This window comes from Heterodontus francisci, chromosome 2 (assembly GCF_036365525.1).
Source record: "Heterodontus francisci isolate sHetFra1 chromosome 2, sHetFra1.hap1, whole genome shotgun sequence".
Lineage (NCBI taxonomy): Eukaryota > Metazoa > Chordata > Chondrichthyes > Heterodontiformes > Heterodontidae > Heterodontus > Heterodontus francisci.
The window spans coordinates 122684014-122698013 of NC_090372.1; the positions used below are offsets into that span (position 1 = coordinate 122684014).

Genomic DNA, 14000 nt, shown 5'->3' on the forward strand with positions numbered 1-14000 from the left:
GCATGGAACTGTTAAATTAGCATATTTAAGTTATTCAGGTGATAATTTCATGTTTACAAGTAGCAAGAGGGACACCAACAGAATATAATATGCTCCCTAAATTTCTAGAGTTTCAAAGTCCAGAAATACTTTAAATGGCTTAGTAGCAAGTTCAGAACCATTGTTGCTTTCAGCAAATTTTGATAAAGACTTGTATTTATAGAGTGCCCTTTGCAGCCTCAGAACATCCCAAAATCCTTGACACCCAATGAAATGCTTTTGAAGTACAGTCACTGCTGTACTGAATGAAACACAGCAGGCAATTTACCCACAGTAAGCTCCCACAAACAGCAATGCAATGATGACCAGATCAATTTTTTTCAGTGATGCTAATTTAGGGATGAATATTGGCCGGAACACCAGGGATAACCCATTTCTTGGGATCTTTTACAACTAGCTGAGAGTGCAGACGAGGTGTCTCATCTGAAGGACAGCACTTCCAATAGTGCAGCAGACCCTCAGTACTGCACTGGAGTGTCAGCCATGGATTTTTGTGTGCAACTCTCTGATATGAGACTGGAATCCACAATCTTCTGATACAGAAGTGAGGATGCTACCAACAAGTCACGGCTGAGGAACGGCAACCAAACTGAACTTCAAAAATGCAGTTTATCCTTTAACTGACATTTGGAAGCAGAAGTGCAAAGATACAGATTATTGGCGCAGAGGGGCGGGGAGGAGAGGAGAGGGGCGGGGCGAGGGGGGGGAGGGGCGAGGGGGGCGGGGCGAGGGGGGGGGGGCGAGGGGGGGGGGGCGAGGGGGGGGGGGGCGAGGGGGGGGGGGCGAGGGGGGGGGGGGCGAGGGGGGGGGGGGCGAGGGGGGGGGGGCGAGGGGGGGGGGGCGAGGGGGGGGGGGCGAGGGGGGGGGGGCGAGGGGGGGGGGGCGAGGGGGCGGGGCGAGGGGGGCGGGGCGAGGGGGGCGGGGCGAGGGGGGCGGGGCGAGGGGGCGGGGCGAGGGGGCGGGGCGAGGGGGCGGGGCGAGGGGGCGGGGCGAGGGGGCGGGGCGAGGGGGCGGGGCGAGGGGGCGGGGCGAGGGGGCGGGGCGAGGGGGCGGGGCGAGGGGGCGGGGCGAGGGGGGGGGGGCGAGGGGGGGGGGGCGAGGGGGGGGGGCGAGGGGGGGGGGGCGAGGGGGGGGGGGCGAGGGGGGGGGGGCGAGGGGGGGGGGGCGAGGGGGGGGGGCGAGGGGGGGGGGCGAGGGGGGGGGGCGAGGGGGGGGGGGCGAGGGGGGGGGGGCGAGGGGGGGGGGGCGAGGGGGGGGGGGCGAGGGGGGGGGGGCGAGGGGGGGACCAGGGGCGGAACCAGAGAGGGGCGGAACCAGAGAGGGGCGGAACCAGAGAGGGGCGGAACCAGAGAGGGGCGGAACCAGAGAGGGGCGGAACCAGAGAGGGGCGGAACCAGAGAGGGGCGGAACCAGAGAGGGGCGGAACAAGAGAGGGGCGGAACAAGAGAGGGGCGGAACAAGAGAGGGGCGGAACAAGAGAGGGGCGGAACAAGAGAGGGGCGGAACAAGAGAGGGGGAGAAAAAAAAAAGAGAGGTGGGAGATTTCCAGCCAAGCAGAAGGCACATGCCCTGCTGCTGAATCCTACATCTATATTATGGTTGGCTGGCATCCTTCCATCTACGAAAGATGATGGACATGCAACAAACAATCCTTTTAGGTGGGGTGTCTTCTCCTGGTGTACCTTTGTTGATGGCCAATTGTTGAGAGGCAGGTTCTGCCACAAGTGCTGCACGTGAAGCTGCCAAGTGACGTTACAAGTTGTTTTCAGCGTTGGCGCCTGTTGCCAAGCTGCTATATCAACTGGTCATCGTGGTAGTGCACACACCAGTCCACAGGATGTGTTGCCATTTTCCTCTTTTGCCAGCTGGTAACTCTCAAGTGCGACTGTCAGCATTTAGGGCCTTTATGTCACGCTTGCAAGTATCCCTGAAGTGGAGCTTTGGGCGACCCACTGGTCATCTGGCCCTAGCTTTCACCATGCAGAAGGTCCTTAGGTATGCGACCGTCTTCCATCCTGCAGACGTGTCTGATCCACCGCAGCCGCCTCTGTTTGATTCGTGCCAACAAGCTTGGGAGCTCTGCCTTTGAGAGGACTACCGCATTTGTGATTTTGTCCTGCCATGATATACCCATAATGTACTGCAGACAGTGCAGACGGAAATTATTGAGCTTCCTTGCCTAGTAGTTGCCCATGCTTCACAGCCATACAGCAAGGTGCTGAGAACACAGGCCTTATAAACCATGCGCTTGGTCCTAAGGGTGAGCTTGGTGTTATTCCATGCGCGTTTCGCGAGTTGGCCAAAAGTGGTAGCTGCTTTCCCTATACGTGTATCAAGCTCTGCATCAAGAGATAGATTGCCATTCACGATTGACCAAAGTCAGCAGAATTTACCAACCACTTCCAGTGGGGTGTTATTTAGTGTGATCAAGGACGGAAATGCAACACATTGTCCCATGACTACAATTTTCTTGATGCCTGTAGTCAAGGAGAACAAGTTACAGGCATGGGACAGACAGTCCATGAGTCTTTTTAACTGAGTTTCTGTGTGAGCAACTAGTGCAGCATCATCAGCATAAGGTGTTCTCTGATCAGGACGTGATGCGTTTTTGTCTTTGATTTCAGCCTTGATAGATTGTAGAGCGTGCCGTCTGACCTAGTTTACAAATAGACTCCTTCCACATCTGCACGGAAGGCAAAGGTCAGGAGCATGGAGCAGATGATGCCAGAGTGGGGGCTAGAACACATCCCTGTTTCTCTCCATTCTTCACTCCAAAACTGTTGTAAGCGGGGCCATCAAAATGTACAGCACAGTGCATGTTGGCATAGAAGGAGCGGATGAGACTGAGGAGCTTTGGTGGACAGCCAATTTTTCCCAAAATCTTGTACAGCCTTGCTCTGCCTAGTGTCGAATGCCTTAGTGAGATCTACAAATGTAAGGTCAAGTATACTCTGTTCCCTACACTTCTCTTGTAGCTGGTATATGGAGACGATCATATCCATATATCTGCATTATACAGCAGTGAGAACTAGAAGTGACTCACTTTCTTCAACTGAGCCTTCAATCAAGAGAGAAATCTGCAATCATTTCAGGCCTGCACCCATTGAGAACCTGATTTCCAAAAGAATTCAACAGGTTTATTGTGACCTTCCCCTCCATGAAAAGTCACCTTCCTTTTTCCCTTCTCTATCTGTCTCTTCGCGTGCTTGTACGTGCGTGAATGTGTGAGTGGATGCAGTTGTGACAATTTTGGGATAAAGCTTATTGATCAATAAACAATTTTCTGTCGCTGTCTATTTGAAAAATAAAACACCAAGGAGCTAAACTCTAATAAAAATACATTTGCTGCAGTCAGATGGGGAGCTGAACAGTGGGAACAACCCACATCATACTACGTGGTCGTAACACTGTATTTGGGGATGGGGATAAAGTGACATCGCCCAGATATAGCACAATATAGTTACCATTCCAAAGAAACCTGGACGATCCTCAGGTACATGGATATCTGGGTAAACATTCTCCAATAACCATTTGAAGCTTTTACATTGTAGCTTCTCTCTGAGTTTTCTCCTCTCTGTTACATCACCATAAGGTTCCTGTAAATCAGCAAATGTGGAAAAATATTAAAACCAGATCATAATAACTGCAGAAACAATGAAATTCAAAAACTTTTGCCTTTGCAGTTTTTACCAATTTCAAACCAGCTTACTCCAATTTCTTAATGTGCAATCAAGTTTTTGATTCATGGTGTATTAACGAATGAACTCCCCTCATCCAAATACAGCACACAATACCAGACATTTCCTTTATACTCACTAGCATTGAGTTAATTCTAATTTCTGCATTTTAAAGATTAAACCAACTTCAAAAATCAGAAAGTGGCTCTCTATACACACAATTAAGTTCAACCCCTAAAATCGGTACAATGCTTCAAGTTTTAAAATTAGCTATTGTTCACTGTTCATGTTGGAACACTTTCTGTTAAGTATAGAACTTTAATGAATACTACTCACCAAACGGGCATGTGGATTCCTGTGAAAATACAGTTCTTTATATTCATCCATCCACACCTCTGCAGCACGTACACTATTTGCCAGGGCTTTACTCCTTGAATAAGGAGCTTGTTTAGGAAAAACATGGCCTACATGAGAACAGGGATGTATTTCTAGTAAACCTCCACACTGCCATATCTGAAAAAAAGCAAGTTGCTTTGATAGAATATAAACAATTTTTAAGTTGACCAATATTTCATACTCCCATTAATTACATCTAGTATGTTTCAATAAGTTCTGATTTGCTCCAAACTGAATTTTCCAAGCAATAATTCTTTAAAACTGACCATTTCTAAAATACATTTTTATGGGATGGAGGGGTGATAGCATATGAATTAGTAATAATTAGGACAAGAATACTGGCCAATTTTTCTCATTACTTCCCCAGATGCTGAGACTAATTGCAGCTTCCCCACTACTATAGTGACGGAGATCAGCACACAGGCTAGGGATCAACACCAAGACGCCCTGGGTCTGTACAACTCACCATCAACCAAGTGATGGATATACACATTCAGCTAGCAGGAAAGCCACGACTGCACCTTCACATGAGGCACTGAAATAATGCAGTTTTCATGGAGCTTTGTGCTAGATACATTCACAGACTCAAAATGTGTTACATATGTTATGATTTATTATAAAGTGTCACAGAATTTTGAGGAACTTGTATATAAAACAGTAAATATAGTTTGCAATTAAATGATTCCTTAATGAAAGTGGTCTAAATACAGCATTGAAATATGAATAGCTGCTGCAAACCAACACCACATCTAATTAAATAATGTAGGGGAGGCAGTGGCGTACTGGTATTGTAATCTGATTTATTTATATATATTCCATTAATAAATCTGGAATTAAAAGCTAGTCTAATAATGGCCATGAAACCATTGTCAATTGTTGTAAAAACCCATCTGGTTCACTAATGTCCTTTAGGGAAGGAAATCTGCTGTCCTACAAGTGACTCCAGATCCACAGCAATGTGGTTGACTCTTACATGCCCTCGAAATGGCCTAGCAAGCCACTCAGTTCAAGGGCAATAAGGGATGGGCAATAAATGCTGGCCTGGCCTGCGACGCTCACATCCCATGAATGAATAAAAAAAAATTATTAAGTCAGGAAGTGAGACAAGATAATTAAATGGCAGATTTATGAGCAAACTCACTTGCAAAACACACAGTTTTGAAATGTATTTTCTTCCTATACCCCAGCCCCCCATTTTGCAAAGTAGGGGAAGAGTAAATATAGGTCACTACCATTACCACAGCAGTATCTTTAGCAGGACAGGCCTCCTCCAGAGAATTAACTTAAGACCATTTAACTTTTCCTCCAAAGTATGACCAAAGAAATAACTTTCAATTTAAAATTCTACACTTGTGTTATAAGGGTAAACTAAGTTCTTACTCTGAAGGAAAATTCCAAGTTCTCTCCTCCCCAGACTTCCATGCCTGTGTCATACGTGCCCAGATACTCAAAGTACTTTTTACTGACAGCAAACAACCCTCCAGCCATGGTGGGAGACCTGTTGAGACAGAGGTACTTCCATTATTTAGAAATAACCTTTGACAGGATTCTAATCAGCAAAATACATGATCAAAGCAGCAACTGCTGTAATTTTTAACCAATAGCTACGTTTATCTGTTTATAGAGTCTGTGGCCCAATCACAAAGAATCAGTAGTCCTGGTTATAAACTAATATTTGAATTTTCCATTAAATATTAATTTCAAATAGTTAATTTTAGGTCACATGTTGATTAGACAAGTTCATATACATGCATACGATGATTGTATTAAGTTAAGAAAATTTTATGCAACCTTAATATAGTAACACATATAGATAAGGTACTGCATTATGAATAAGAATATTGCAGATGGAGTTAGGGAACAAGTAGTAGAATTAAGTGACTGCACGACAGACAGCAAGGTAAAGAGTGACTATTCAGAGTGAAAGATGAAGAAATGTGGGGTCCCGCAAGGATCAGTACTGGGACAACTGTTGTTCACAATTTATATTAACGATTTAGATTTGTGAATCAAAAACACAATTTCAAAATTGCGATGACAAAATCAATCCAAATTAAATTACACAACATTAATAAACTTGTAGAATAGAATTGTGGGTAAAATGTTGGAAAAGGTTATAAGAGACAGGATTTATAATCATCTTGAAAAGAATAAGTTCATTAGAGATAGTCAGCACAGTTTTGTGACGGGTAGGTCGTGCCTCACAAACCTTATTGAGTTTTTCGAGAAGGTGACCAAACAGGTGGATGAGGGTAAAGCAGTGGATGTGGTGTATATGGATTTCAGTAAGGCGTTTGATAAGGTTCCCCACGGTAGGCTATTGCAGAAAATACGCAAGTATGGGGTTGAAGGTGATTTAGAGCTTTGGATCAGAAATTGGCTAGCTGAAAGAAGACAGAGGGTGGTGGTTGATGGCAAATGTTCATCCTGGAGTTTAGTTACTAGTGGTGTACCGCAAGGATCTGTTTTGGGGCCACTGCTGTTTGTCATTTTTATAAATGACCTGGATGAGGGTGTAGAAGGGTGGGTTAGTAAATTTGCAGATGACACTAAGGTCGGTGGAGTTGTGGATAGTGCCGAAGGATGTTGTAGGGTACAGAGAGACATAGATAGGCTGCAGAGCTGGGCTGAGAGATGGCAAATGGAGTTTAATGCAGAAAAGTGTGAGGTGATTCACTTTGGAAGGAGCAACAGGAATGCAGAGTACTGGGCTAATGGGAAGATTCTTGGTAGTGTAGATGAACAGAGAGATCTTGGTGTCCAGGTGCATAAATCCCTGAAGGTTGCTAACCAGGTTAATAGGGCTGTTAAGAAGGCATATGGTGTGTTAGCTTTTATTAGTAGGGGGGTCGAGTTTCGGAGCCACGAGGTCATGCTGCAGCTGTACAAAACTCTGGTGAGACCGCACCTGGAGTATTGCGTGCAGTTCTGGTCACCGCATTATAGGAAGGATGTGGAAGCTATGGAAAGGGTGCAGAGGAGATTTACTAGGATGTTGCCTGGTATGGAGGGAAGGTCTTACGAGGAAAGGCTGAGGGACTTGAGGTTGTTTTCGTTGGAGAGAAGGAGGAGGAGAGGTGACTTAATAGAGACATATAAGATAATCAGAGGGTTAGATAGGGTGGATAGTGAGCGTCTTTTTCCTCGGATGGTGATGGCAAACACGAGGGGACATAGCTTCAAGTTGAGGGGTGATAGATATAGGACAGATGTGAGAGGTAGTTTCTTTACTCAGAGAGTAGTAAGGGCGTGGAACACCCTGCCTGCAGCAGTAGTAGATTCGCCAACTTTAAGGGCATTTAAGTGGACATTGGATAGACATATGGATGAAAATGGAATAGTGTAGGTCAGATGGTTTCACAGGTCGGCGCAACATCGAGGGCCGAAGGGCCTGTACTGCGCTGTAATGTTCTAAAAAAAAAGACAGAGAATTGGCAAATGAATTACATTTTGCTAAGAAAAATAAGGTGGTCACAGATTACTTGGAAAAGAAGAATCTAGATGGGATAGGAGCAAAGCAGCACAAACACACAAATCACAAAGTTGCATTTTAATAAGGCCATACCAAGCACTAGGGTTTATTTCTAGAATGACAATTAAAAAGTAGAGAAATTATCTTAAAATTGTATCAAACCTTGGTTAGACCACACTTGGAGCACTGTGTGCATTCTGGTCACCATGTTCTAAAAAATATAGAGGCAATGGAGTAGGTGCAAAAAAGATTTACAAGGATGATACCAGAATCGCGAGGCTACACCCATCAGGAATGGATGAACAGGCTGGGTCTCTTTTCTCTTGAAAAGAGAAGCCGGAGGGGTGACCTAATTGAGGTCTTTAAAATTATGGTCATGCTAGGCCCCAACCTGCCCAGAATGAGGCACATAAATTTTGTCATGAACACTGAGTTTTAAATGTTGCTAGAGCGAGGAAATGACTTGTCAAACAGATCAGCCGTGGCTGGAAGAAAAACTTTTACTTACTAAAAGACATCGAAGATGAGGAAGCACATTTCAGGGCCTAAGGAGGATATAATCCACAAGGGCCAGGACTGGTTAGACCAGCTGGTCACATGACTACCTGGCTGTTCCAGGGGTTTTTTTTTGAAACAGCCACAGAGTTTGAAGGCAGTGTCTGTTTGCTCCTGGACTGAAAAGATCTCTCCTGTCTGCTCCCATCTCTTTCTCACAAGCCTCTGAATCCACTCAAGACGCATGAACCCATAGAGAGAAAAGTCTCCTAAAGCAAACAAAGTTTAAGAATACTGGGCCCCAACGAAAAGCAAGATCTACCTACAATCAAGGATTCTACAGTGAGCTCGAAGAACCGTAACAAAAACTCTTCAGATATTGCCTCAAACGTTTCCACATTATTTTTCTTCTCTTTTCTGTCTCCATTTGCATGTGTATAGCGTATGCATGCTAGCGTGGGGCGTGTCATGTATCCGTAGGCATAACCGAATTAGAGATTAAGAACAAAGAACAGTTCAGCACAGGAACAGGCCATTCGGCCCTCCAAACCTGCGCCGATCTTGATGCCTGCCAAAACTAACACCTTCTGCACTTCCGGGGCCCATATCCCTCCATTCCCTGCCTATTCATATATTTGTCAAGATGTCTCTTAAACGTCGCTATCGTATCTGCTTCCACCACATCCCCTGGCAGCAAGTTCCAGGCACTCACCACCCTCTGTATAAAAAACTTGCCTCACACATCCCCTCTAAACTTTGCCCCTCGCACCTAAAACCTATGTCCCCTAGTAACTGACTCTTCCACCCTGGGAAAAAGCTTCTGACTATCCACTCTGTCCATGCCGCTCATAACTTTGTAAACCTCTATCATGTCGCCCCTCCACCTCCGTCATTCCAGTGAAAACAATCCGAGTTTTTCCAACCTCTCCACATAGCTAATGCCCTCCAGACCAGGCAACATCCTGGTAAACCTCCTCTGTACCCTCTCCAAAGCCTCCACGTCCTTCTGGTAGTGTGGCGACCAGAATTGCACGCAATATTATAAGTGTGGCCTAACTAAGGTTCTGTACAGCTGCAACATGACTTGCCAATTTTTATACTCTATGTCCCGACCAATGAAGGCAAGCATGCCATATGCCTTCTTGACTACCTTATCCACCTGCGTTGCCACTTTCAGTGACCTGTGGACCTGTACGCCCAGATCTCTCTGCCTGTCAATACTCCTAAGGGTTCTGCCATTTACTGTATACCTCCCACCTGCATTAGACCTTCCAAAATGCATTACCTCACTTTTTTTTTTTTAGATATACAGCACTGAAACAGGCCCTTCGGCCCACCGAGTCTGTGCCGACCATTAACCACCCATTTATACTAATCCTACACTAATCCCATATTCCTACCACATCCTCACCTGTCCCTATATTCCCCTACCACCTACCTATACTAGGGACAATTTATAATGGCCAATTTACCCATCAACCTGCAAGTCATTTTTTTTGGCTGTGGGAGGAAACCGGAGCACCCGGAGGAAACCCACGCAGACACAGGGAGAACTTGCAAACTCCACACAGGCAGTACCCAGGATTGAACCCGGGTCGCTGGAGCTGTGAGGCTGCTGTGCTAACCAATGCGCCACTGTGCCGCCCTAAATTTGTCTGGATTAAACTCCATCTGCCATTTCTCCGCCCAAGTCTCCAACCGATCTATATCCTGCTGCATCCTCTGACAATCCTCATCATCATCCGCAACTCCACCAATCTTTGTGTCGTCCGCAAACTTACTAATCAGACCAGCTACATTTTCCTCCAAATCATTTATATATACTACAAACAGCAAAGGTCCCAGCACTGATCCCTGCGGAACACCACTAGTCACATCCCTCCATTCAGAAAAACACTCATCCACTGTTACCCTCTGTCTTCTGTGACTGAGCCAGTTCTGTATCCATTTTGCCAGCTCACCTCTGATCCCGTGTGACTTCACCTTTTGCACCAGTCTGCCATGCGGGACCTTGTCAAAGGCTTTACTAAAGTCCATATAGACAACATCCACCGCCCTTCCCTCATCAATCATTTTTGTCACTTCCTCAAAAAACTCAATCAAATTAGTAAGACACGACCTCCCCTTCACAAAACCATGCTGTCTCTTGCTAATAAGTTCATTTGTTTCCAAATGGGAGTAAATCCTGTCCCGAAGAATCCTCTCCAATAGTTTCCCTACCACTGACGTAAGGCTCACCGGCCTATAATTTCCTGGATTATCCTTGCTACCCTTCTTAAACAAAGGAACAACATTGGCTATTCTCCAGTCCTTTGGAACCTCACCTGTAGCCAATGAGGATGCAAAGATTTCTGTCAAGGCCCCAGCAATTTCTTCCCTTGCCTCCCTCAGTATTCTGGGGTAGATCCCATCAGGCCCTGGGGACTTATCTACCTTAATGCTTTGCAAGACACCCAACACCTCCTCCTTTTTGATAATGAGATGACTGAGACTATCTGCACTCCCCTCCCTAGGCTCATCATCCACCAAGTCCTTCTCCTTGGTGAATACTGATGCAAAGTACTCATTTAGTACCTCACCCATTTCCTCTGGCTCCACGCATAGATTCCCATCTCTGTCCTCGAGTGGGCCGACCCTTTCCCCGGTTACCCTCTTGCTCTTTATATACGTATAAAAAGCCTTGGGATTTTCCTTAATCCTGTTTGCCAATGACTTTTCATGACCCCTTTTAGCCCTCCTAACTCCTTGCTGAAGTTCCTTCCTACTGTCTTCATGTTCCTCAAGTGCTTCATCTGTTCCTAGCCTTCCAGCCCTTACAAATGCTTCCTTTTTCTTTTTGACTAGGCTCACAATATCCTGTGTTATCCAAGCTTCCCGAAACTTGCCAAACTTGTCTTTCTTCCTCACAGGAACATGCTGGTCCTGGATTCTAATCAGCTGACATTTGAAAGACTCCCACGTCAGACGTTGATTTACCCTCAAACAGCCGTCCCCAATCTAAATTCTTCAGTTCCTGCCTAATATTGTTATAATTAGCCTTCCCCCAATTTAGCACCTTCACCCGAGGACTACTCTTATCCTTATCCACAAGTACCTTAAAACTTATGGAATTATGGTCACTGCTCCCGAAATGCTCCCCCACTGAAACTTCGACCACCTGGCCGGGCTCATTCCCCAATACCAGGTCCAGAATGGCCCCATCCCTAGTTGGACTATCTACATACTGTTTCAAGAAGCCCTCCTGGATGCTCCTCACAAATTCTGCCCCATCCAACCCCTAGCACTAAGTTTAATAAATTTCAACTTTTCTTCTTTAAACCTAAGAAAGCCTGTTGGTGCTGGTTTCTTTGCCTTATAATTGGAAAGCAGTGAACAAGGATTCACCAAGGGGGAGCTAAAAACACGGCTTGTTTAAAATTAAACCCTGTTACAGTAAGACCAGGTGAAGGTTGAAAGGGAACCAGAGACCTTTTTCTCACCTGGTCGTAACATTATGAAAAGTTTTGATATAGTAGACGCAGAGGGTGTTTCCACTTGTGCAGAAGATCAAAATTAGAGGCATCAATCTAAGACAGTCAACAAAAATCAAAAAGGGATTTCAGAAGAAACTTCTTCACCAATAGTGATTTTCAAAGTGTGGTTGGTCCAAGAGAATCTTCCAGGTGACCCGCGACGCCACAGCTGAAGACATACAAGAAAACAAGCTAGAACCCTCATCCCCACCACTCATGTGACTGCACACAACCAGACCAGCTCCCACTTGCGCGGTACGAGTCATAATAAGCACGTGCAACAATGTAGTTTTAGAAGCAAGATTTATGTTACTGTTGCAACAGACAACTGAAGGATTGGATTTTCAAGACTTGTGGTGCTGAGAACAAAGAGGAGAAACTAGCTGAACGAGGAGCCTGACAGGAGATTGAAACTCTCCAACTAGGAACCAGACATTACCTCATTGGTCTCTCATCAAAAGCAGCATAATTCTTCCCATTAATTCTGATGAGTTTGTTTTGCGTTGGCAAGCGAAAGTGGATAGGATAGGTTCTCCGTGTAGCCTAAGTGGTCCGCAGACAAAGAAGTTTGAAAATCACTAACCTAGAGAATGGTGAAAAGTGGAACTCGCTAGCACAGGGAGTAGTTAAGACGAATAGTATAAATGCAATTAAGGGAAGCTAGATAAGTATGTGCTGATAAGAGTTAGATAAGGATCAATGGAAGGAGGCTCAAATGGAATATAAATGTCACATGAATCGGTTGGGCTGTACATAAAAAAAAGTATCAAACTATTTCATTGAATCCATATACAAGGACTGAGAATGAACACATTACAAACTTATATCCTTTATTAAACACTAAATTTATACATCGCCCTTGTAGATACCATCAAAACTAAGAATGAAACAACTTAGTGGCAAAACAAAGCACAGATCTGATGATTTTAAAGGAGTGGAGCCAGTGGGTATTCTTCATGAAATGAAAAACACAACAGGAGATCTTTCCTGCCTAAACAGGAGGTAAAACAATGCCCAAACAAATTCCGTAATCAACTATGTCCTTCAGTAAAGGTTCTAGATCAACTGTCCAACGTGGCAAATAAATGCCACATGTGAAGACAACTTAATTGAATTTCTCAAGGAATTTTCACTCCAATTTAATTGGTTATGTTTGCGTTAACTTTAAATATTGTTAGAAAGAAATTCATCAAAGTCTCTCCACGGATAGGGTCACACGAAGCAGACTGTGCGTAAAACTTCACATAAATTAGAAGAACTCATTTTAATTTCAAGGACTGGCATATCATCATTTCAGGAGGTGGGGGAATTAATGGTATTTTTATGTGGTACGAGAGCTAAAATTTCCACTGTGATATAGAAGGTTCTAGCTTCAATCGCTGATCTGCGCAAAGTTTGTTGATCTGAGCCGAAACAACCCTTTAGGCACAACTGACATCAGCACCCCAGAGCTGAGCTGAGAGGGCAAAAGTGAGGCTCAGTTCTCAATATCAATTGCTTTCTAGTGAGGGCAGCTAAAGAATGTGAATTCTAGTTGTGGACAGGATCCACCAGCACTGGGATGTTCCAGTGGTCAAGAGTCTAACACTGGCACATGAAAATGACTGGATACTTATCCCAGCTAGCATCACTGTCTTAAAAGGAAGGGAAAAAGACATCTTTCATTTCATATGAATGACAAAACTCTACCTGGTATTTTTTTTCAAATGGTGATAAAAATGTTGTCACTACATTTAACTTAACATGATTTCTGTGGTCCATTTATTATAAAGTGGATCTATTCCTGCTAGTAAGCACGCACCAGTAGGATGGACTACAGGAATAACTCATCATCTGTATTCCAAATCCTACCCTACACAGAGATGCAGCATATGCTCGGAGACTACTAAAAAATTTATTAGATCTACCAGCCTAGATACATTGGGCTAGATTTTGCTCTCAGCGGCAAACAACTAGTGCCAGCCATTCATTACAAAACACTTGCACATAAACTATGAGTTTGCACTGGAATTTACTGTAAATTAGAGCGCCAAAATGGTGCAGCACCCACCACAGAGGATCTGGGGACTGTGAACACGGCAAGCAACTGTGCATCCCCTTAACCCATCAGATTGAAGAACAGTTAACAAAGAGCACAGATTCTTTAAGAAGTGGTTGTTAAAATATTTAATTCAATGTCAAAACAGGTACAGAAAGCAAAATACAGCTAAAGAAATATGGGATTAAGAGAGCGAGGTAAGAGTTTAAGGAAGTTTAAGAAAAATTACTTTCTTTTAAAATCTCTGACAATAATTAAAATCTGAAAGACTGAGACTCTGCACTTATAAAAGGTGAATTTTCAGTGTCAGAGGGGCTGTTTGGCAGGAATTAAGACTTACCATGTCATTAAAAGTTTACTTACACTGGAAT

At 44.6% G+C, this 14000-nt stretch overlaps 1 protein-coding gene across 1 annotated transcript in view; it reads right to left on the minus strand.

Annotated features, from left to right (window-relative positions):
* The window catches only part of galnt12 (UDP-N-acetyl-alpha-D-galactosamine:polypeptide N-acetylgalactosaminyltransferase 12), a 75203-nt gene that overhangs the window by 12149 nt on the left and 49054 nt on the right, over positions 1-14000 (minus strand). The window contains exons 5-7 of the mRNA XM_068010024.1: positions 5493-5610; positions 4053-4229; positions 3504-3635 (exon numbers count right to left, since the gene is read on the minus strand). Of these exons, the coding sequence (XP_067866125.1) occupies positions 3504-3635; positions 4053-4229; positions 5493-5610 (427 nt within the window). The remainder of the gene's footprint in view (positions 1-3503; positions 3636-4052; positions 4230-5492; positions 5611-14000) is intronic.